The 25,835-nt window shown below is 39.2% G+C and overlaps 1 protein-coding gene across 6 annotated transcripts in view; it reads left to right on the top strand.

The window, feature by feature from the left end:
• The window catches only part of VTI1A (vesicle transport through interaction with t-SNAREs 1A), a 270,580-nt gene that overhangs the window by 180,738 nt on the left and 64,007 nt on the right, over positions 1-25,835 (top strand). The window contains exon 9 of one of the 6 annotated variants that reach the window (XM_075757908.1): positions 11,560-11,596. The exons of the other annotated variants lie outside the window; for them this stretch is intronic. Within the exon in view, the coding sequence (XP_075614023.1) occupies positions 11,560-11,581 (22 nt within the window). The 3' untranslated portion in view covers positions 11,582-11,596. Of the gene's footprint in view, positions 1-11,559; positions 11,597-25,835 lie in introns of those variants that run through there. 6 annotated transcript variants of the gene reach the window in all.

Here is a 25,835-nt window from a genome sequence, read left to right as displayed (position 1 = left end):
TTGTGCTAGAAACAAAAGATATTGCTCAAGACTTCCACTCCACAAAGTATCCTTGGTGAGTACCAAAAAGTAGCCACCAAAATACATTAAAAATTCATTGATAAGTAAAATCTTGCTTGCATTTTGAAGGACATGGAACATCATACAATCCCATATTAAAACAGTAATATTCATTTTAATATTGTACTTCAAAGCTTGTGCTTAAGATGCCTCGGACTTAAGGTATTTAGTGGAGGACTCGGTCTCATTTCTCATTGTATTTTATGAGGAAATATAATTGGGTTTGTCACTGGGTGAAGGCCTGACTGGCGTTACCAGCAGGCAGTGAAGGGAAAGGGCTTGTGGAAGTGGTGTGGCTCAGAGTGAGTCTGCCGGTCAGCAAGGCAGGAGGAGTAGTCTTGAGCTTAACACCACACAGCTGCTCAGCAGCCATGGGTCTGCTAATACAGGCGGAGCTCTGTGAATGCCACTTTTTCAGCTCTGTTTGAAATCATCTTTTAAAGCAGCAGAGTGTCTGTCAGGATGAGATCTTGTGTATGCACTTGTATAAAAAGCTAGCAGCAAAATATTAATATACAGAAGATTTTCACTTTGGTTTCTGTTCCTACATAATGCAGCTGTACTTGGAGGCACCGAATATATGCTCAGTAACATAGTCTGTGCACTAAAAAGAAATGCATTCACTTTCCATTTAGTGTTACAAACGTGAGGGCGTAGCTTTCTAAGTCTTTAAATCTATTTCAAAGGCAAGCTAATTATATTATTCCTTTTTTTTAATCTTGGGGTGGAAGGAAAGAAGATTTATTTTACTAGGGCTTTTTTATGCTGGCACGAATTTTAGAGATAAAGTATTTTCAAGTGTATGAGCAAAGAGAAGAAAACATCTCATTTTATGGGCCATTATATATGATTTCAAAATATATAATATTTTCATGGTTAAAAAATTTAAAACAAAATAAGACTCAGCTATAAGTGTCCCTTTTATAGTCATTTCATATCTGTATTTCGTGTAAGTTGAATATTAAGCATTGGCATGTTTCCATATGCTTCGTGATAAATTCTGAATTTGAGATATTGTGTAACTAACATTTCTAATCTTATAAAGGTGTTGAGATTCTTTTTTCCCCCCATCCCAATCCAGGAAAAACAATCAGAAACTTGACTACTAATGTTTGAATCCTGGCTTTGTCCTGAGTATATCTTCGGTAACAGTGGACACATCTGGTTCTGTGCATCTCTAAAATGAGGATAATGTTCCATATCTCAGCAAAACATTCCAAGAGCAAATGCCCTTAATTAATCTGTGCATGGTCCTCACATGACAACCTGAGGAGAGTTTGTGAATGATGGACTAACTGGTAGCAGTGCCTGTCCTGATTTGGAGCCATGGCTTAAATGGATTTAGAAGGGGTGAAAGAGAAGCATGGGAAGAATTTAGACTAGAGGGGTGTGGAGTATCTGATTTCCCCTAACAGTCCATTACCAAGTATGTACCTGATCTCCTTAACTACTGAACGTAGATATGAGAAAGAGAAGGTAGCAATTCTTTGTTGTCTTCTTCAGATAATATAATTTTGAGGGCTACAGGTGACAGGCTCATCTTTCCTTGGGTGACGTTTTTGGTATGTTGCAGACAGCAAAGAGTATTTGGGTTGATTCAACAAATAGAATTAATGCATCCCTGGAGACATAATGATTAAGCATATATATAGAAGAGCAGTAATGTTAAACTTGATGTGCTAGCCCAGGCAACTGCTTCTTCCTTATCAATCTCTCCTTACTGCTCCTGTCAGAAATGATGTTCTTATAGCTTGCTGTGGAGTGAGATGTATTGTTGCTGGCTGCTGTTAACCTGCAAACAATCAGTACTTTACAAACATTTTTTAAGTCCTTTAGGGTTCCTCAGAGAAGAAATATATCCCTACAAACACAATGTTTTATGACTTACTATCACAGCACTGCTGTTTCCTTGTTCAAAGGTGTGGAGGAGAGATGTATAGACTCAGGAGTAAAGGTAGACAGTCACTTACTTCCCCTGGCCAAAATTACCTTTAGCACCATCGCCTCTTGGCTCCAGGGAGATAAAAAGAAATGTAGTCTGTTACAGAACTTGGATAGGCAAAGCCGTGAAGATAATCTAGGAATGCATAAAAATTCTATCTCATGTAGTAACTTGATGACCAAAAACATACTAGTGAGCCTTTCAAATTCCAATATTTTGCTGTTCAACTTCTGATTAAGGAGAAAATAAAAATGTGGATTTGAATTGCATTTTATTGAAACATCCAGCGACATGATGCTGCTCTTAGCTGTAAAGTTAGAAGAGAGTTTGTTAGACACTTTGTGTAGCAGGCACATGTTCAAAGCTAGGGTAAAATGAAGTTTCAATGTGATAGCCCATAACGATGCTGTAGAGCACCCTTTTCATGAAGAGTATTCTTTACAGAACATCTAATGCTGGTGCACTTGGTTGGTCATATTTTAACGGTCATCTTTGAATTATTAATGGTTTATTAAAGCTGTACCAGCAAGCAGTAGGAGAATTAAGCTCCCACATGCCAGTTCCTTCAGATGATTCCTCTTTGAGGAATGTAAGTGATCAAATGAGGAGAGCCATTTGTAATTCTTCAAACAGGAATTGCTCAGAAGTGGTTGTTTCTTAGTAAATTCCTGGTGTCCTCTTTGGAGTGAGATGGAATATTTAGAATTATGTGATACACGTACATGATGTTAAGCATATTGTAGAATTTTTTGTATTAAACTACATAAACCATATTAGCAGTGTTCCAGATGCTTAGCAGTCAAATAAGGAAATAGAGACCTCGCCTTAGAGACGCGCACTGGGAGCGGACAACACATAGGTGGGATAGGAAATGTTGAATGCATCCAAAGAAAAGGCACTGCTGCGGAGCTGCTGTCATGCTCTGTTTCAGGCAGTGATTTTTGTATGCTTATAATTCTCTTCATTGAAATCACTGGAAAAGCTTGTGCCGAAATGCTTGTTCTCTGAATGCGAGAGGAGGAGCAGGTGCACAAGATACAAGAAAAAAAGCTCTGTTTTATAAACTTAGAGACTAGTTTACAGTGGAGTTTGTTTTATTCTCTTGCTCCACTGACCCAATTAAATAGAGGTTTCATAGGAAAATATTGTTGTGACTGACCTGGATAATAGAAATTGGTTGGGAGGACTATTAAACCTGGCCCTCTTATCTAAACTGTTGAGTTCTGACACTGACTTTAGTTTGAGACCCGCTGTACCCTGCCTTCTGTGGTCCAAACCCTGACAATATGTAACCATCATTTAAAGGAATGGACTCCTTTGTGATGAGGAAACCAGGAAGTGGCCCCAGAGAATGCCTCCCCACATGGAGAGCCACCACCCCTTGATTTGATGGCTTCCATGCTAACGCATCTTTCAAGGGGGCCTCTTTGTCCTGCATTGTTACTTATTTGGGTCTTCTTTTATTTCAGTCCTAATTGTCATTAGCCTTTTTTTTTTTTTTCTTCCCCCCCCTAAAGGCAGCTGGGGAATAGTAGTTTATTGCATATTGTTGTGTTTGTCTAAAGGCAATTGCACAAGCTTGAAACATAATCCTTGTAATCTTTCCTGCTAGGGAGAGCTTGAGATAAATACTGCTGTATGCTTGGTGGGAGTGGGTCTCTACTTTTTGATCATCCATGTCTAAATGTTGAGTAATACTTAAGGGAAAATGTTCTCAAAACATTCCTTAGATGATTATTAGATTATATTTTAAGTTTGATAAAAACTGGAAAATTGTGTAAATATTTGCTTAACATCCCACCCCTAAAGCAATTTATTTCCTTTCTGGCCTTCAACCCTCTTGCTCAGTGAAATGAGATCAGTCATTTTCTGTTTATATTCAGTTTCACTTCGCCGTTTTCATGTATGTGTAGTGCGATTCCCCACTGCAGGGAAATATTTAAATAGTAAGTGGGTAATGAAGAGGAAGGAAGGGAAAAAAATCTTTTAAAAGTATTTTGTAGTGTCTTCCCACACTTTAAAAGTAAAGAAGTTTTAAAAGTAAAGATGATGATTATACTGCTTGCATGTAACATGCTAATAACTAGTGTTAGAAGAAATTTAAAAAATAAACTGGTGCTGCTTTTCTATAGATTGTCACATAGTAAGAAAGATCAGTTTGTACATACCATGTACTGTGGCTACTGTTCAAATCAGCCTTTGGGAAAAGCAAACACGTGAGAGATGTTGCCCTTACAAGAGGAGATCACTTTTGCATCTTGGATACTCTGTGGTAGTTGAGTTTCCAGAAAAGTGCTGACTTTTTCACATAGGCAACAGTCAGTACTCACATAGGACAACTGTTGGCTGTTTGCTTTCATGTGAATTTTTCATTTGGGATTAATATGGAGCATGGGTCTCAAAACTATGGACATCGGAACAAATGCTGGGTCATGATTAGAGCTTGACTAGATGGGAGGAGGGGCTTAGGGTAACAGTGTGTTGTGGAAAAAGAACCATCAGAGTGAGTAAATTAATTTAAAATACTGAGGACACTTCTCTGCACCAATCGGTGTTGAAACATTTCTGTCGTACATTGCAAAATGGCTGTTTCAGATACAAGAAGTCCTGGAGTTTCTCTTGAGTCCTCTTTCTCTCCCACCATGTTTTTGCAATTAAATACTGGATGAAAATTCTTTTTCCTTTCCTTTTGTTTTGTTTTTTTCGTTTTAAATGTGTTACTTTTTCCTTAATGTGTAGCAGCTGATTTTTCCTCTGTTGGCTCACTTGGGCACAGAGACAAACCTCCTTTCAAGGAACAGAGTTCCAACATTGTTGTTGATTATTTTAATGGGAAACCATCTGTGTGGTAAGGCAGGCTCTCCAGCTTCTTTCTGGACAAAAAAAAAAAAAAAAAAAAGAGATGCAAGTATTTTAGCCAAAGGTAAACCCCTTCCCTCTGTAATGTGGATGGACTCACAAAGAAAGTAGACATGAAGGCATGTGTCTCCTCATCACACTCAAAGACCTGATTTTCAAGAGCAGCCAACCTTTAACAGACAGTCCCTTGGGAACACAACTGGCCTTCCTCAGAGTGTGATCTGTTCTTGGTGCTTCCCACAAAGTTGTAGTTGAGATCTGCCATTCCTTTGTGGGACAAAGGGCCAATTTGCTTTCCAAGAGCTCTTTGCTCTTCTTCCTGGCTCACCCCATCTTACCTTCCTCAAGTTTGAGTTGCACTTATTGCAGGAGTCTTGTGCTTTGTCTCTATCCCCTTCTGTTTTTCATAACCTGTCAATCTGAGATGGTTTTGATGATTTTTGACAAACACCTTCACTTAGAATCACAATGTGGTTGTCCTGAAAAAAAAAAGGCAGCCTTTCTTTTCTTCCTTCCTCTTTATGAACCGGAGACATAATGTGTAAAAGCTTGGTGTAAGCTCACAATAGCACTTTGTCCTCTTTCACATCACTTGCCAAATTACTACTGTTGTGGCAACAGCTGTAACCAAGCATGGTGTCAGCTAGCTTTGCCATAACGTGACTGGGTGCCAGTAATTTTAATATAATATGAAACACACTCCCAGGCAGTGCAGTGAGGCATCTGATTATTAAATTCCTTGAAATGTCATCTGGGTGGGTTTTTTGGTTTGGTTTTTTTTTTTGTTTTTTTGCATCAATTCAGGTCTCGGAACTGGACAGTGCTGTGATTAAAAGAAAAAGAACAGAAAATTCTCTCATTATAGTAAACATTTCCAAGAAAACTCTCACCCTGAAGCAGACAGCTCTGCTATGCTTACATAGACAGCAACAGCAAAGGCTCTGTGAAGGCTATAGGGGTGGAGGTTATAATTGTGGCTACCAGTTGTTTGCTGCTCTTTACTGTAGCACTTTCTCTAGTGACAATAAATGCTATTTATTTTAGGCTTCTTATTCTGAACTACTTATAAAAACTAAAAGGTAGGAACCCGATGAAGCATTTGTTTTTAATACGTTGCTTACATTGTGCTCCAAAGCATGGTATTCAGCGTTATTGTTAATGATTGAAGCATTAACATTTAATTGTGTAAAGCAATTAAAAAGCTTAATATTATTACTTCTTGGGCTGAGTCCATTAATACAGCAAGCATTAGTAAGAAATATGTTGAAGAAGTTGGACAAGGTCAAAAAATGTTCAGCGTGCAAAGAACACCTAATGCTTTTTTCCAGGCCTTTAAGAAGTAGCTTACAAAAAAAAAACAAAAAACAAAAACTCAAACAAAACCTTGTGAGGTAAATAGATAAAAGGCTTTTGGGGTTTAGTTGTGTCAGTTTGGCTTTTTCCTGTAATTGCTGGGGTTGTTTTGTTCCTAAGGAGGGAACGGATGCCAAGCTAAAGAGGTAATTTCTAAGCACTGTTTCAAGATATTGTGAAAGTTCTCAACTTTTCTTTAATAAGAAAAATAACACTTCTCTAATGATGTCTGTTTATTGCATATTGTTCTGCTGTATGCAGTTCCGTGCAGCTGGCAGCAAGTACTTGAGAGAAACCCAGGGCTGAAGAAACAGCGTAGGGGAACTTGAGTAGCCCTGAGTACCCGCAGGCTGTGTGCGCTGACTCCTCTGGGTGCTGTCAAGCAGTCCTTACCTTACGTCACCATGGATGAAATCGAAAGAGATCATTTGTGTTTGATCCCAGGTGTCTTTACATTTGAATCCAAACAGGAAAAAGCTCCTGGCAGCATGAAGCTGGATTGGAGGTGTTGATACTCCAAACACGTCCGGATGTCACTCTCCTTGCGTCAGATGGGCTGGCTGTGGGGCTCACTTTCCTTTGGTAATCTTAGCAGTTGCTTGCACAATGAAAGGTCCAGGTTTTTCTGACCTGTAAAGAGTCACGGCAGAGCTCTGTAGTTGTAAAGTATCATTATGTGCTCAGAAGTGAAGAGGTTTTTACTAGGGAGGAGCTCAAACCAAAACCCTAAATGTAGATATTTCTAAACCTTGGAATCTGTATCCACATCTGAGTTTTGTAGGTTACATGTGCCAGTAGCACATTAAACCAGCGTATGACATGGAAATTTCCCTAAAACACGGTATTCCACATCCAGGTGCAGCTACAACTAATTTCTGCAGGCTCTGCTAGACAGTTTCCAAGGGAAATTTTTGTTTAATTCAATATCAAGTGAAATCCACTGTATATCTTCAAGTCTCTACTTAATATTTTAATGTGTGCAGAACAGCAGCAGCACAGGCAGAAATAATACCGTATTTCCCAACATGACTCATTGGACACTTAGCTTGGGAAAAAGACCAACCTGAAGCAGCAGAAGCAAGTTCTGTGTCTAGAGCCACACAGGTTTTGGCTCCTCTAGTGATGCTGCAGTCATGGCATTTTAAAAGGATACAGTTGTTTTCAGTCCAAAAGCAAGTTGATTCTTCATGCATAGTTGACACTACTGTTTAGGCTGATGAGGGTAAATTTTAGGACAAACCACAGGAAATGGCTTGGAGAGGTGGAGGATATTAAGAAAATATTGTACTGCTGCTTTAGAAGTAAAATGAAACACTTTGGGCTCCATTTTCCCATACAATGTTTAAAGCCATTGTTTTGATAATATTTTTTTTCCTGAAAAATATTGCAACTATTGAAAACAAATGTGCTTTGAAACATATAGGTTTTTTTGTAATCTCGGACCAAGACAAGTCACATGAAAATCCTCCTCATGGAAGTGAAAAAGTATTCCTTTCCTCTTCCTCTGTCCCCTCACCTCCAGTTTTGGACTAATTATATCCCCTTGAAAATACTACTTTCTGTGTGAGCTTTGAGAGTGAAAATTGGGTTTTTTGTTTATGAAAGAATCTGCTTTAGCTGGAAGTCAGATGCGTCAACAGAAATAGCACGTTTAAAGCTGACGGACTGTATTCACTTTGGTATGTAGAGAATGGCAACAGCAGTCATTAGTATTGAGAGAATTCTGTTCTTTCTCTATTTCTCTGCCCTTGTTGCAAGATGAGCAAGGGCCGACCTGAACTTTTGTTTGTTTGTTCTACTGTGGGGTTAAAGATTCATGCTCCTTCCCTCTCCCCCCCCCCCCCCCCGCCCCCCGCCCCAGAATGTTTTATTCTGTTTTTGTAAGGGGGGAATTCAACTTTTGTGAAGGCCAAAGAAAAATTCTTGCCCAATATAAGAAACAGCTGAGCAAGACCTAAGGTGATAGATTTTGCTATTTTTGTTCCAGCTTTCTACCTGTGAAGAAATACAGTATTTTTAGGGTGAGGGGTGATTGTGGAAAGCAATGATTGAACAAATAACTGCTTTAAGGCCAGTGCTGGAAGCGCTTGCCAGTATAGTAATGTCAGTTGGAGGTGTGATTTTTGGCTGCATGTGTGTATTGGCAAAAGCCCTAGTATAGACATGGTTGTACCAGGGAAAAAAAAAACGGCTTTGGCCAGTATATTCTGTTTTGCTTGGGGAGGGTATAAGCTCTAACAACAAAAGCACTTTTTTCCTGCTAGTAAGTTGCAACTCCAGTAGAAGCTCATGCCAAAATAGTTATACTGTAGTAGTGGCAAACCTTTTTCGTAGACCAGACTGGTATCCTGACGTTAGCAACTGCACTCCTGTTATTGTTAATTTTAACAGCAGCAACATATGAAGGTGATTTGAGTGCCTTAGACTTTGTAGCATTGTAATGATCTTGAATTTACAGATCTGCATTTCATTTACTCCCCATACTTAGGAGAATTGCAAACGAAATTACAGTAGACTCCCATATTTTGCATGCAAGACATCTCTTTACAATTCTTCTTTTAATGGCTTTTACCTAGCTACAACTCAAGTAAAAAGGTCCGTGTGCTTTGCAACTGTCTAAAAGCTGAAGAATGAGATTATCTTTGGATATATTTTCTGATTCGTTACACAACTGTTTATAGTGAAACATGGTTCTTCCAAGTGTACCATAGTCTTCATACCTAGGTTTTACAGATTTCTGTGGCAGGTTTTGTTGTTTGGTTTTTTTTCTTTACTGTCTTGAATATATTGGGATTCTGGAGGAGAATGTCATTACCTCATGGGACTACAGTCATATGTGTGACACCACAGGCCTTCCGTGTGAACTTTCCTTCTATTTTACTCACACCTTAGGATGAGGAAGAAGTCCTTTTTTCTAGTACTGAAGCACGCTGCATCATACATGAAGTCAGAAGGGGTAAATACTCATTCCAGCTCCCAGTTTCATGTCACAAGGACATTTGAGCTATTGTGTAATCTCTCCAGAGTGCCCTTGCACTAAGAGAGCAAAAACAATACTGTTCCAAATACTGTTAGGGAGGTGACGCTGGGAAATGTTGTGCAGTCTGCCCTCAGCGATCAGTACTCTGCTTGTCTTCCAGTGGTATTTCATACCAACTGACTTTTATATACCAACATTGGAAATTCGATCGTTATGCTATTTGTTCAGACTACTACTGTCTCATTATAATATGGTACAAGAAAATGTTACGGTTGGGGTTTTTATTTTTCTTTTTGCTTTAAAATGCCTCTGATTTCACTAAGTGTAAAACTTAGCCAATGTTGAATGCTTTTGAAAATCCCATCCTTCAGTTGCTTTTGGTTTTGGTGTTGTTTTTTATGTCCGAAGTAGGACTCGATAATATGTACTGGCATAACATCTCACTGGAGCAGAGCAATGATGTATTGTGCTAATTACTGGCATTGCAAAGCCACTGACAGTAATCTTGATCTTGGGGGGTGGGAACTCTAAACACTAGGTTAAGACCTAATAAAAAAGATATTTTATGTGAGTCTGGTAGAATAAGAAAACTAAGCATGTTGAGTTTTAAAGTTTCCCTTTCTAAGTTTATGTTCTTCATAGGTTTTCTTAAAAAAGAGGAAAAAATAAAAAAGAAAATGCTGGGGAAGGTTGGTGTTCAATAAATGGGACACACACCTCATAGAATCATAGAAGGGTTTGGGTTGGAAGGGACCTCAAAGATCATCTAGTTCCAACCCCCCTGCTGAAGCTGTATTTTCAGTATTTGTGGTCTTTCAGTCTCACAGCTTATCTTTTTCTAGGCTCATGAAGCATGAAATGTTAAAATCAATAGGTTTTTAAAATATTTGGACTTTCTGGCATTTTTTTTTCTCTGTGACTTGGACAACAAACACTGTGAACTGAGTAGCCTCAGTTTTGTTAATCTCTCCCTTGGGTGCATCCTTTCTTAGTTCAGCAAAAACACAAACAAAAAAAATCTACTGCATGTGGTCAGTGCTTAGTTTGCTTGGGCTCATGTGTCTTGTTGAAACCAGAATATTTTCTCTCAAAGACAAGCCCAGCCCCTTATTCTTAGGAATAATTCTCAGTTTTTGTTCTGGATTTTAGCTATTAACCCCTTTGCCATTTCAGCTTCAAAAATCAACTAAAAAAAAAAAAATCACAGTATTTTTAAGGGAGATATTCATGTTTAACGTTTTGCTTGTTCAACTGTATTTGTTCAAATATAAAACCACCCCAAACAAACAAAAAACCCCAAGCAATCGGAAGATCACCTAGCCAAAAATGAGAAATTTCCTTCTCAAAGGTGCAACTTTCAAGAAACTTTGGGTAATGCACTAGAAACAGGAGGTTAAAATGGAAACACTCTTCCATCTGAATCTGCAGTGTCTGCTACCTTAAGTACTTTGGCTGAAAGCAAAAACGTAAAAGACTGACTAAATTCTGGCATTTGCAGCTTCATTGACCCTATGAGCGGGTTGCTAGCAACTTTCTGCCTGCAAATGACCGGGTAAGATCAAGTCCCCTCTGGGGATACAAGGGAGTTCCTCCAGTCCTCTTGCTATGACACAAACTTTCTCAGGGCAGCTATACCTCAAGTCTAGAAATCTGAAAGAGATTTAAACAAAAATAAAACTTATTACAAATATTCAATCTTAGGGCACCTACCAGATGAAATGGCAGTATGGCAAAGGTTTGCCCTATGGTGTGCCGCTTACCAAGACAGCAACAAGAAAGAGCTGGGCAAAACAATGGTTCCTGGAAGAACGTTTAATTGAAAGCTCTTTCACTTAAAAATACCATCTTTCCAAAAATGCAGATGTGCATGATAATCCTATAGGGATATTGGTATTTGGCTTCTAGGATTTTAAGAGTCCTGTTCCCAAGGTTAAGATATACAGAGAGCCAAATTTTATTTGAAACTATTATACAAGACAGATATGGAAGCTCATGGAGTATTACATTGCAAATCACACGTTAAAGAGAGACACATGGCTCTTGAGCTATAAAATCAGTAGAGAAAGGAATGATATTTAAAAGATATATTTAACCACTTGTTTTACTCATTAATCTGCAGTTTGCAAAGCATTATTTGCAGCAAAAAATGCATTATAGGATTGTTTCTGAAAAGCAAACAAATATTTCAGACATTTTCATCGCTAACATAACTGTGCAACAATAGCAAAACAAATACTGATGGTGAGCAATGTTTCTATGAGTGAATATGTTGAACAGCTGCCACTTTCCACCCCTGAGACTTCTGCATATCTATGTTGGATGGAGTGATTCCTGTAGCAGATTTGTAATATGCTTTGTGTTGCAGAAGGCTTAAAGGGAAGAGCTGAATCTGTGGTACAGGGCCTTAATGTAGATTTCACCAAATCAAGGGGGACTTCTGCTGTTGGCATGACAAGGCTGTTGCTTATGAACAAATACAAAGGTCTGAATGTGCACCCAGCAAAACTCCTGACCCAGTGCAATACCATCACAACAAGGTGCTGCTCTCTTCTGCCCTAACTCTCCCCTGGACATGCACTTTTTCTGTACCGAGTGCACCCTGGGAAACATGGTGTCCTATCTCTCTCCATCCCTGTGACAGTGGTTCTCCTTACCTGCGCCTTCTGAAATGACGTGTGTTCTCAAATAGCCACAGTCATTCTGAGACTGTTGTTTCTTAACAGATTTTATAAAGAAGAGGGCATTGCAGCTTTGAGAAAAGCACTCTGAAGTTTATCAGAAGAATGACATTAGTCAGATATTACCAACTGTGTCATTCCTAAGGGTATTATTCTGCTCTCATGGTCTGGATATTTTGCATGAGGGTTAAGTTCTGTTAGCTACAGATGCAAGCAAGCAGCTGAACTTGGTAGATACTCATTTCCAAAAACATATTTGAGGGTATCATATTTTGCAGAGTACAGTTAAGGCTACTCCACTTATAAGCAATACAAAAAGATATAATGAGTAGTTTTGATTATCATAAATCATTGATTTAAAAGACCACTGGTTACTTACCCTTCGACTACAGTTTATTGTTGATACAGTCTGCCAAACAATTGTTGGAGGTAAACAGTTTGCATTTTCAGAAAGATGTATGTGCTTTCTTCCTTTCTCTCATCCCCTCCAAATAGCATATAATGCACTCTTTAGGACGTTTCCATGAGCTATGGAAAATCCAACTCCGGTACTTGCTTTTTCATATTCAGATCAGGGTCTGGACTCTGAGTTTCCCAAGTCCTGGAAAATGCTGCACTCCAAGGGTTCCCAAATTCAGTGTGCTCAGTTTATGCCATCACAGAAAGTAAAAGCAACAAACTGCAGTCTTGTGGCTACTCTCATGGTACGTGCAAGATAGGCTTTTTTGTTCAAATCTGAACAATTCCAACGGGAGAGCTATGAGAGACCCGTTCCAAATGTTTGTGTAGGCCAGCAGATTTAGGGTCTTCTGGTCCCCCTCCCGCAGTGAGTGGTACAACCTGGTAAAGTTTGCTCTGGAGTGTCCTTCTTTCCTCTCCCTGGAAGCTGCTTTCTGAACTGCAGCCTTGGTCTGTGTAGTTGGCATGTAGATGCCTAAAATGTTGTGTGCTCTGCTCTGAGGAGAGGAGCAGAAAATAAAACTGAGCAGAAGCCTCAGAAAGAGATTCTCTACCTTCAATCTGGCAGTAGATGAAAATCCCAGAGAGCGCAAATATCAGGGAATCACAGAAATACATCTAGACTTGGGACCCATTAAAAGAGTAGATGTCATAGGCTTCAAGGTAACTGTTATGGTGGCTTGGGCCTGATCCTCATGTAGTTGTTTGAGTAAACCCCGAGATGAGACATCCCTGGGCATTACTGTCAGGGTGTGGGTCAGTAGTCTGTCTCCCAGCTCAGCAGGAATTTTGCCCGCACAAAGTTCTCTTGTTAATGGCTGTCTGGCGTGGGCTCTGGATGTGCCTGTATGTGCTCACACTTTTGTAAAAAGACTTTGGATAAGTGACTGTTACTTGAAAGACCCAGGAGCAACTTGTCAGCTGGCAAACGGGAGGTCTGGTAGTTGTTCCTGCTGCAATAATCTCTCTTTGTTCTGCAGGATGGTACCACAGCAGATCACAAAGTTACTGAAGGGTTGTGTGGGCTTCCTACCCTTCTAGGTACGGTGGCGTAACAGCTACCTCTTGGCTCTGAAGCTTGCCTCTTCGTTAAAAATAAAATCTGCTTGAGTGTCACCTTTTTTGAAAGAATTCTTCAGAGTTCAAAGTGAATTATCTGAGGGATGATGATAATCATTGGCTTTTAATTGAACTGTGGTGCTTAAAATCTAGAAACCAGTTCATGGTTAATCATTTGAGTTCATCAGAAATAAGATTCAAGTTGGGGCAATTAGACAATTGCTTCATTACTCAAACTGTCTAATGATGTTTCACTGATCTTTCACAAATGATAATACAGTAGATGAACTGTATAGTTTAAGAATAAGTTATTCGAGTTTTTAGATAGTTGAAAAGTGACTTACCAAAACTGTTAATGGAAGTTATTCAAGATCTGCTGTCTAAATCCTTTCCAATTAGTGTTGAGGTCTTGAAGGGCCAGTCTTAGCTTTTTATTAATATGTTCGGTTTATTAATGTATTTTTTGATATATGCATAGTGTGACTGTCTGGTACATCTCAAGATGTTGCATAATTATTATCCTTTTAATTTGTCTTACTTGGGTTCTACTCCTTAGTCTTGCTTAAAATTCAGAAATATTTCATAGCTTAATAACTTAATAACTCATTAGAAAGCCATGACATGTACTTGAGGTTACCTCAAAGGCTATCCATATTTAACAGTAAACTTGAGCTAATTCATTGACAGTATGACTGTCATTGACCAGTTTAAATATTTAAGGTTGTGTTTTGACCTTTTGCCTTACATTTAAACATATGGAGAAACTGAAATAGATTGTGTACAAAATTGGTATCTTTATCAAATGGTTATGGCATTATGAAACAACAAAAAATTACTACTTTGCCTGGTAATAAGGCTATATGTATATAATTTATTAAATATACACTTTTATAAAATTTTGTTATCTTATGCTGTTTTAGATATGAGTCTTCCTCTTCCTTATTAAAAATCCCTAACGAAAAGAACTTCTGCTTCCAATTTTGGAGCAACATCTGTGGCCAACAAATTCTTGCCTATATATGATACACGATACAAATCAGGTTTTTGAAAAACAGGACTAATTAAAAATGTTAATTTTTTTTTTCACATCTTTCATGCTTTTATCTTGTCACATATGAAAAGGGCTTGTTTTGGATGCTTGAAGTGATGTTCTCTTGGGAAACTCTTTGCTGAGATCTAATGTGCAGAACCAAGACTCAAGGAGAGATTGCATCCTAGGGTCGTAAATGAATTGGAAGCTTTAGAATGGCCTGTTCAGTTTTGATGGGCTTTTCTTGAAGGATGTCAAATGACTGGGGCAGTTTTAGCTTTCCTGTGAAAATGCAACGTATCTTAGTTTCTGGCTTTTCACACTTTTCTCAGACCATCAACTGCTGACTGTATAGGTTTCTCATGAGTGAATGAAATTGTAGCTTTGCACCCTGCCCAGCTGTGTGTATGCCTGCTTTTGTCTGTGGTGGTGGATACACATGATGTTTCTCTAGGTTGGTGATATGATAGATTGTTTCCCATTTTCTCCCTGTTGACATCCATGAAATATTTTATTTCATTGAGTTCAAATGCTGGTGTTCTAGAAACAAAATAAGCATGTTTTAATTAGTTTATGTCATAAAATGTAAGCTGTCATACTGCATTTAGAATGATTCCACAGATTTCCATTACCATTCTGTTTTGATTTAACTTCGTAATTGTACTTACGTAAAAAGGCTCAATGATAAGCTACCCATGGAAAGGGCTAATGACAAAGAGGGATAGAAGGAACATGGGAAAATATTTTATTCCCTGGTAAGGCTTCTATATTGTTGGCCTTTGTGCAGACCATCATCCTTGAGTCCCTCTGCTAGGTATCCTTCCTTCCTTCCCTTTTACTGTCTGCCAGTCTATGGATGGCATAACGTGGTGTCTCAAGGGATCATTAGATTGAATAGTAACTCCAGAAAGGTGTCTGATGTGCTTCTGATACAGCACAACTATTCTTCACACAAGGCTAGAGGTAACTTTGAAGAACGTGGCTTTGTATTCTTCTGTATCACACCTGCAGAGAAAACTAGCCTGTTACTGCAGTATTTTAATACAGTGAAGGAAACTTAATCCAAGTTCCCCAGCTGTTCTTGTGGACAGCTGGTGACCCACAACCACATAATCCACAGTGTTTTGAACTGACAGTTTGATGATAGATGCTTATTGTCCATGAGATGTTTTGAGACTGGGCAGTGATCTCTAGGTTCTAAATGGTGCAACTTTTCGAAGCAGTTTGTTGTTTTTGAGACTTCCCCTAAACAGATGGATATACTTCTAGTCACACAGAGCAGTGTGTACTTGTACTTCCTTGTCACAGCTCTCTTTTTTTTTTTCTCTCTGAAAGCTTTTACATCCTGTGAAACTACTTAGAATCTTTCTGTACCTCTGGATTTTTGTAGGGAGTTAATTAACTACTTTGTTCCCAGGTGGGTTCTGCACCTCACCAGGTGCCTCCTGTACCAGGATCCGTGCCTGCCCTGCTGTCATTCTTGCAGTGCTGAACGCTGGCCAAACAGGCTCTCGCACTCTTTCCCATGCAATGCCAGAAGCCTTTGGGGAATGTTATGTTATTGCCCTGGAGAGGAAACTGTAGAACCACTTAAGGTCTTGTAGCTTATGATAGCTAAAAAGCGTAAGGCTGCCCATGAGTATTGGTTTCAAACGCCATTGTTTCTCTAGTAAAGTCTAGAGCATGACATGCAATCAGCGTCAGGATGCACTGTGAAGTGATATTGGGGTCTGGTTATGTTATGTAATGGCAAGGTCTTACAGTAGTGAAATTTGATATCTCTCAATGGGAAGCTTTGAGGCCCCTTAATTCTGTAGTACGTGGTTCTCAAAGGCCTTTGCGGACCCATTTAACATGTATAGCATTAAGTGTTTTTTCTCCTAGCACCTGTAGTTTGGTTCACGTTCCTCTCACCTTTTCTTACTACTAGGCTAGTGCCAAGCTGTTTCCAGAACTGCTCTGCTCTCAAAGACCTTTTCTGCTAGGTTGCATTCTAAATAAGTACAAGAAATGTCTTTATTATTTGCAAGTTAAAAGCGTATCCAACTTTTGTCCTTCAAAGGAAATTTGGCCTCCATTTAAGTGACAAGTAAATAATAAATTAGAAGCTGAAGGTGCTGTGCTTTTTACTTCTGCAAGATTAAAGATCTTGTTAAATGAAGAATTTGTACTATGACTAATCCAGCTTTGTTTTGGGGAAAGATAGCGGGAAGCACTCCATTTTGTATATAATGCAGCTATAACATAGCCCAAAGCTCTCCTTAAAAACTAGAGCGAAACTGGGACTTAACTTCCCCTAACTGCTGGAGCAGTCCAAGATTTTTGTCTGGCTGTGGAGCTTTTGCTCTATTTATGCTATAACTTGGAATTGCTTTCTAACCATTTCCTAAGTAAGCACAATTTAACCAGTTAGCAGACTGATTTAGAGGCTGAATTCCAATATCCTTGTTCTGTGAATGGTTCCATTGGCTTAATTGACTCCTTGGGAAGTAAGGAAATATTCAGGGTAAAAGTGATGGGCCTTGGTTTTAGTTAGTTATATTTAGCAGCCAGCTGAAATACAACTTCTTGTACATATGAAAACAACGGTGCTTTTCATAATTCTGTCCTCAAGAGATATAGTCACTAATATAATGACAATTTAAAAGTTTTATTGATGTATATATTTCTTAGCTATCGCACATCATGAAGTACTCTGAGAAACTAGAGGATTCTTTGTTTAACAGCTAAGCAGCTAACCCTCTAAGAGAGTTTGCATTGTATTCTGTGCAATTCAAGGTTCGAAACAAATTTTATTCCCCAAAATAAACTGACAAGTGCATGAGGTGAGAACACAATTAAAAATGCCCTGCCAATTTTATAAACAGACAAGCCAAGGTGCAATGGGTGTCTCAAATCCTCAGGAGACGTAATAGGTTTGTGACAGAACCTCAGGAGCTGCTCTGTAGGGTGTTCATTCACATCAGGTTCTCTAAAGAGTAATTCAAGCACATTTTGATGCATCCCAGGAAGGAGGTAGGAACACCTTTCTCGTGCAAGGTGTAACTGCTCTGATATTCCAGTTGTTTGGTGGAGAAAGTATGCATTTCTGTTATCGTGACAGAACACAACAAACACAAGTTCTTAAAAGCTTTTGGAATGAAGTTCTTAAAAGATGCCATGTTAATTACTCTTAGGTATTTTTCAGTTTAATGATAGCTAAATATGGTGCTTACACAGGGTTAAATTAATCAACAGCTTCCTAATTAAAGCAAATATTTTCTCCCAGGGATTTAAAATGTGGATTTTTTTTGTTATTATTAAACAGTCAAAATGCTTTTGTCAGATAAGGCAAGAAATGGATTGTTGAACTTAGGAACCCCTTGCATACTATTCCTGAATACATTAGCATTAAATATTTTGCCTTCCAGACACTAAATTATGAAAAGGCTCTTTAAAGTGGGGATGATAGGGAAAGGATGATGGAGGCCAGTGAGATGGTGGTTAACATATTCACTTGTAGTGCTTACAGCCTCTCTTCAGACATGCTGTAGTCCATGAATAGAGTTGTCTGTTCTCAGCTGAGTTTCTTTGTAGGAACACCTAGCATAGTGGCTTTGCTTTAAAGAACTCATGGACTTAGAAGCTCAAGCTGAATATTACAGGTCTGACTGAGAAGAATTGACAGAGCTTCACTGGCCTTCGCTTTCAGGAGGCTTAAAATTCTCCGGATTCTCAACTAGACTTTTTATAAATTATCAAATGAAGTTTGTTCTGTTAACTTTGATGTAGACTGTAGACCAGCATTGTGAAAACTCATCCTTGAGAAATACGCAGCCCTTGTGACTCTTCCTGTCTCCCTATCACGCTTTTGCATTTCCACTTGATAGGCTGACTTTCACCACGCTATGATAATTGTTTGCTAGCACTATTAATGAGCTCTGCGGCTTTGGCAAACAGCAGATCAAATTTGTTGGACCCATTCTTATTAAAAATTTAGCTAAATTAACAAATTAATAGTATTAATATCATTTAAATGTGGTGATGTTACCCTGGATAGATTTTATAAGGATGTGGCTCAAATGGGTAGCTGGTGCATTTTCATGTACAAAATCCAGAGTCTGCTTTGACTGTTTATCTTAAATTTGTCTGTAAACTATGAAACTCCATTTCAACCGCATAATTGCCTTTTAGTATCCTTGCCCATCAGCTGTAAAATGTCAAACAAACATTAGGAGCTCCAGCAATGGGTCCATTTTATGAGTGTATAGTAAACTTTTTCATCCTAGTAAAGTTTATTTAGGTATCAGAAGTTGATAACATTCTAATGCACAAAGAAAACATGTTCTCTTTCTTCTGAATCAGACAGTGTTCCCCTGACAACTATCCTGAAGTAAAATATAATGAAGTCAGCTTTAGTTTTATGAACATTAGCATCATGTCATATGCTGGCAAAGTTTATAAAATAACTGGAGATGTATATTACATTAATATTAAAAAAGAACATGGAGATTATAAAAAGGTATTTAATGGGACATGAGAAAAATATAGCTTCTAGATGACAATACCGGGAGAAACGTTCTTCTCCTCTAAAAATAGTGAATTTCAGTAAGGAAATCTAGAGTCAGCAGGGCTCTGAAGCTTTTTCTCACAACTCTCTTCAAATTTAGTGAAAACGAGTATTCTTTCCATAAGGCTTTTGAATCATCCTCTAAGTTTTTCCATTGCAGAAGTATTTTCTGTCATCCTAGGTAACAATCCAACCCATCCCCACCCCAGTTACTGAATCCTATAGGATTTTTCCATAGGAGTAATTAAGAACACTCAACTTTTCACTTTCCGCCATAATTCTTAAGGAGCTGTGGGAGAAAAATAGACTTTACAGGAGCAAAAAAAAATCTTTCTGAGTGAAAGCGACTTGCCTACTGTCACATGTATGTCCTGAGTGAGGAATTTTGGTGTAGGTTGCCTCATCCCTGCTTTGTGAGCCCTGTCCATAGGGTGATGCTGTCATTGAGACTGGAACTGTCTTGCATTTCCACTCAGCCTGGCATAGGGCCACGCACCAATGTGTTCAGTCTGGTGTTTACATGGGATCTGTTTGTGTAACCGAAGGAATGGAGTCTGTGTAAACAATTCCCATCAATTATGACAGCTAATGCCAGCTCAGCAGTATTAGACTCAGTAGTTAAATATTTCAGGCTAATATCTATTTGTTTTCTCACTATACTGGAGTGTTTATTAATAAGATTTAGTATGTAAATACTCTTCTCTAATGCTCAGTGCTGAACATGCTCTCCTTTTAATGGGATTTTAGTTTTGTCCCAGTAAAGATGATCAGAGGGCTGAAGCACCTCTCCTATGAATACAGGCTGAGAGATTTGGCGTTGTTCAGCCTGGAGAAGAAAAGGTTCCGGGGAGACCTCATAGCAGCCTTCCAGTACCTAAAGCAGCCCACAAGAAAGCTGGGGAGGGACTGTTAACAAGGGTATGGAGGGATAGGACAAGGCGTAATGGTTTTCAACTGAAGGAGGGGAGATCCATACTAGATATGAGGGTTGTAAGCACTGCCATAGATTGCCCAGAGATGTAGATGCCCCATCCCTGGAAACAAACATTCAAGGTCAGGCTGGATGGGGCTCTGAGCAACCTGATCTAGTTGAAGATGTCCCTGCTCATTGCAGAGGGCTTGGACTAGATGACATTTAAAGGTCCATTCCAACCCAAACTATTCTATGATTCTGTGAATATTAGCTTAAGAGCTGTTGATGGCACAACCCTGTGCTAATTCAAGCATTTTTACTGCCTGAGTAACATGCTGCCCTGAGTCATTGAAAAAATAAATATGAATTAATTCAGTGTCTCAATGGAAGATGATGACACAAATACTGTAGCAGGCCTGTAAATTGATGGTCATTGTCAAAGCCACCGTGGCTTTGACATGCAGATCTAGATACAAAGAGAGAGCCTGCAATCATTTCAGATTACCTTGTTGTCAAGCTGAGATTTCTCCTTGCTTACTCAACAGCCTATTTCTTAAGCTGTGTCACCCCCATTCCAGTCTAGGTTCAACAATGCTGTCTCTCCGTTCCAGCAGCCATTTTGGTAGTGTCATTTCGTTGAGGAACCCTATAGGTAACATTTTGCACACTTGCCTGGGGAGTTTTTCCTACTAGTATATCTCACTCACAGGGAACCTTTGGTGAATCAGTTGCCATATTTTATTTGAGAAGGTGTTGTAACTCATCGTAGTTGGCACCAGCCCCAATCAAGGTCAGTGCCAAACTTGGTACTGGTGCCAGTGGTCTGTTATCCCTGGCATAGCTACACTGCTTCTTTGAAGGACGTTAGCTGAGTCAACAATAGCATGTTTCCGTCACTACTGCTACATTAACTCTGGAAGTTTTGCTGGAAAAATAATGTTGGCAGGGTTTGGTTTTGTCTTTCTTGTTCCTAGCCAGCATAGCAATGCCAGAAAAAGGTTCTAAGCATTAAGCACTCTACAATTTGTGAATGCAGCTGATCAGAGTCCTTCAATCTGACCAGCTTCAAGTTGTATGTAGAGTCCCAGGGAGAGAGAAAAAGCTACAGTGCTGTTCTGTGGCTGCAAAAACTGCAGAACCCTTAGCCTGGAGTACCTGTCCTGCTCTCATTTCTTCTGAGTGGAGCAAACTTGAAAGGTTCCATGTAAACTCTACCGCCTTGTTCTGTTTGTCCTTTTCCGAAGTGCTGCAAATACTAGCAGGGGACTCTGGCCATCAAAAGCTGAAGGTGGTCCTTAAACCACTGGTCTCTTAGCAGTTCCACCCAAGCTGGATTTGGCCTATGCTCTTTCCACCTTGTCCCTCACTAAAGCATATATTCATATTCAGAATTTAATAATTTATGTGATCAAGTGGGCTTGTTCTCAATTTTACACAAGCTCAGTGGCAGTGAAATCAGGGGAACTAACTGTAGGAAAAACAGCAGTAGCAAAGAGTAGGGCTCGTGTTTGGATTCCCCCACCCTTCCTCTCTCTTTTTCCCGGTGGCTGGGAATGTCTAACCATGCAAGAGCACTAAGGTTAAAGAAGAAGCACTGAGTTTAGGTTCGTGAGGTTGTGTGTTGATGTGATAAAGTTCTTAGGGAACGTTGTTCTGTGGTACCATAACCCAGTCGGGTAGTTTGAGAACATAAGTTTCGGTCACGGTTCAGGACTTCCTTCCCTTCATGGTTTTAAGACCCTTACCATCATTATCTATCTTTCTGTGAGTTTCTAGACTGTAGTTGACTATGGTAATATTACAGTATAAATTAAATTCTGCTTCCAGTGATTTTTCCCTATGTCTCATTTGCTGCTTTCCTGCACAGGTTATGAAGTGTCACAACTCGGTATTACCAATTATTAGTTTTTTCATTTAATGGGTTGTTTTAATGTTCTAGGAGAACCTGTTTTCTTAACTTAATGATAGTATTTTTAGGCTGTTGCATAGCATTTAACTAGTTATTATTTGTTCTTTACTCTTTGAACATGTCTAGCTATATTGTTCTGGCATCATTGCAAATACAGTTCTACAATCTAAGTAAAGTAAGCACTTGTGATTTCATGGATAGTTTCAACTTTAAGTCTTTATTTATTTTTTTCTTGTGTTTAGTCCTAATTATATAACGCTTCTAATGACACTTCACCATTGGCAAAGCTTCCGTAAATTCAAAAATTTTGTAAGGTTGGAGTCCATGAAATTTACCACTAGGAAAATATTTTATATATGTCAGCATGTTTGTGTGCTTTACTGGCATTCTGCTTGCAAAAGGTTTTATCTGGCAATACCATTCACCCTTCGTTAATGGTGGACACTTAAGCCCTGGCAAAGGAGATTTGCCACCCCTATCTTTTAGGGACCTGCTTCCAAGCATGGGTTTCATAAATCTGAGCTAAGCATGGGAGCCAGGTTAAGGAGAGGCTGGGCAGGGACTACTTTCCACCTCTTCTGCCAAAGCTGCAATTCTCAATCTTAAATTCCTATATGTCACATGTGTAGATGCTGTGTGTTTTCCAGGGGTCTAGACTTAGTTATCTTTAGGATGCCAAACATCATTCCTGCCCCTCACCTCCCCCCTGCTCCAAGCCTGTTACACAAATCAGTGTGTCTGTTTTACCCTGTTCAGCCCATGTCCTCAAATTGTCACTAGGCCTGGCTTTGAAAAGCAGGAGGCAGGTTATCCCTCGAAGCTTCAAGCTGGTCTCTGGGCTGGATCCCTGCTCACCCCACTGGTAATTTCTATGTCTGGATCACCTCTGTTGAAGCAGTGAAGACAGTTACAATGCAACGTTTGTAGGCTTTGGGATGAGTGCTTGTTCATTCGTTTCATATTTTAAAACTTGATGTGATTGTAATATGTCCCCATTTTGACTTCTAATTATTTTTTTCCTCTGTGTCCCAGCTCAATTCACAAAGGAAACCAGGTTTATTCATGCATTATGTCTGGGGTTTACAGACACGTTCAACAGTGAATTAAGCTAGCATGGCTGAAGCAGTTTCTACTCGTGGCTGTACATACTGCCTTTCTTTGGGAAATCAGTACAACCACCATGGAGATAGCTGAATGGGGTGTGCATTTGTTCCTCCACCACTGTTTATAATCTGCTATATTAATGTAGCCTGACGTTGGTTTAATTTACAGTATAATACTGGGCTGTAAACTGCAGCTGTTCACAAGTAGATTCATTTCCCAGTCAGCCACCTCTCCAGTGAAGGTGATGACCTCCAGGAGCTCAGCAGGATACAGCTTCACTCAGTCCAATGTCATCTGCTGTCACATGTGTCAGCACTCTCTGTCCATCCACATCCCCATGGTGACCTTTGGTTTTGCTGGCCACTCAGAAGGTTGACCAAAAAAAGCTTTGGCTGGACCATAAGATAAGTGCCTATGAGTTAGGGCCTCACATGGAGGTAGTCTCCAGTAGCTTTTCCTTATCTTAGTTTATTGGGAAACTTGGTAGAATAGAGCTTTTGGTCATTTACAATTGAACCAATTACTTCATTTAGGAGAGAAGACATTAGATCTACACAGTACCTTCTCTTCTAAGACAATGTTGTTGCCATTTAGATGTTATCTAGATTTCCTGCGTAAGAGTGGGAACAGAGCCAAACATTACTTGACTCTACAAAAAATATTGCTTTAAAATTTCACTTGGCTTTTTAGAGGATGATCTACTTTTTATGAGGTGAGGAGAAAAAAGAAGGAACTATGTGACAGAGAAAGAGACAGAAATTTTTATATTGGGACTATCTGAGGAAAGTCTTACAGGAGAGTTTTTTCAAAAAAATAATTTATTTTTTTAATCAAAAGTCTGTCATATCTATCAAACTATGCTGAAGTAACAACAATACACACATGTATACAGTGATGCTGGATTATATCAGAGAGCTCTGTAAAATCTACAAATTCCCCTTGAAATCATAAGTACACTGTGTTTCTACCCCAGACTGCAATCCCCATTTTGAATATTGGGCTAATTTACCTTAGTGTTGTATTATCTCCATTTTGAACTGAGATTCCCTGGGAAGGGAGAAGGTGCTAACGGTACAGAGTGAGTGACAGGCTTGCTCCTTTTCAAAAGATGCTTTATGGCACAATAGGATGGGAGTAGCTTTTGAAATCCCATTCATTCTGGCTTCTTGACACAGGCTTGGGGTCTGCAACAATAAAACGTTACCGGAGAGAGAACAAAAGGCCAATTGTTTCAGCACAATCCTTTAAAATATAAAGTTTTGGAGAATGTGCAGAGAGCTTGGGCAGGGGAGAACAAGCAAGACAGGCTCTCCTAAGAGAGGTTGCTTTCTTACTGAAACAGACCACAGAAGAAGAGAGAGGCTTTCTGCAAAAGAGGAGGAGAAACCATGATTCAATAAGTTATTCGGTGCGGTCCCATCTTAGAGAAATCCATTCTAAGCTTAGGGAGTACCACAACATGGTGTATCAGTGACATGCAAAAAGCTGTGCCTATTTTTTCATGTGTTCCCATGCATTTCTTGTGAACGCATAGGGATAGAGCAAATTAAACACAAAAGTCTGGGTGTATTTACTGTAGGTCTCCCCGTGCCCCTGAAGAGCGAAGCATCGTAACCTGCTAATCAGACGGGAGCTCTGGGCACTGGAGTGCACTGAGCTACTGGGTGATCTTGGTATCTGAATAGTAGTCCTGGGCCAACAGCCCCTGTGCCGTACGGTCTTGCTTGTGTAAGGAGGGCACTAGGTGCAGCGTTTCCATAGGAGGAACCACAGTGTGACAGTCTGTCGTAGTTTAATCTGCAAGACTAAAAGTAGTGTGCACTTGTAATGCATAGTAGAAGTCATCAGAAGAATTGTTACCAGGACAGTGGCATGTACAAGCTCCCATTCTAAAGTACCAGTTGTAATTAATTTCTTTGTTTTACTTTTTATTTGCGTTAACTGACAACAGAGGACTGGATTGTGCCATCTAGCAATAAAACACCAGACTGGAATATGTAATCTGACTGGATTTTTTCTCTCTCTTCACTATATGAAATGCGTTTTCTGCTTTTTTTTTTTCCTGTTTTTTGAAGTGAAGGTGATAATTCTCACAAAGTGTTGGGAGATCTTAAATTTGAAATCTGTAAATGAAAGGTATCTTCAGGTACCTCTGTTGTCACTATTAGCACATCACTTCTGTATTAGATGATTAAAAACAAGTCAAACTATCAAATACATATCATTTTAAAATAAACACATTTTTAGAATACCAGCCATCTTGCTAGGTCATAAAAAGACAATGTTTCAGGTGATGTTATCAAGTTCAGAAATATCTTACTTGAGAGAGAAGATTCAAGAGGTACCAGTTTATGCATACTGCTCTTCTTTTTAGCATACGGTAACAAGAAGAGTAATTGTTAAAGAAAGCTGTTTAAGATTGGGATAATTCCCATATAAAAGAACCATGTAAAAGTTCAATTTTTGTTTTCTATCAAAATCAGATGGCACAGCCTGTCATGGGAAAATAACTAAGGCATTTTGAGACCCTCAGGTTGTGGAGAGATGTATGGCAGTTATTCCACCCTTGGATTAGAGGATGCCACTATGTAAAAGCAACAGTCTCCAATTGATTTCTTAGACTCATATAGTTTGGCTTCTTGTAATCCAGGGCAATTCTGAATTTACTCGTAATTTGTTTCAGGAAATCAAACCAGAGCAGTGACTATAAAGATCCTTTTACATCCTATTCTAGTAGCTTTCTCAGTAAATGCGCTTGTTTGCAATCACAAAGACCAGAGGATCCCTATAACCTGATAGCAGGTCCCATGTTTTTAATTCTTAATGTTTCTTTTTTACCTTAAATCTTGTATCATTGCTGCTGTGACAATTTCATAGCTTCATCCATTTTTAATTGGCTTTTTTGGTGACCAAAAAATTGAGGGGGCTGTGGAAGTCTGG

The sequence above is a fragment of the Balearica regulorum genome, chromosome 7 (assembly GCF_011004875.1).
Source record: "Balearica regulorum gibbericeps isolate bBalReg1 chromosome 7, bBalReg1.pri, whole genome shotgun sequence".
Taxonomy (NCBI): Eukaryota; Metazoa; Chordata; class Aves; order Gruiformes; family Gruidae; genus Balearica; species Balearica regulorum.
The sequence above is the reverse complement of the archived record's forward strand: the minus strand, read 5'-3'. Positions and strand labels throughout refer to the sequence as shown.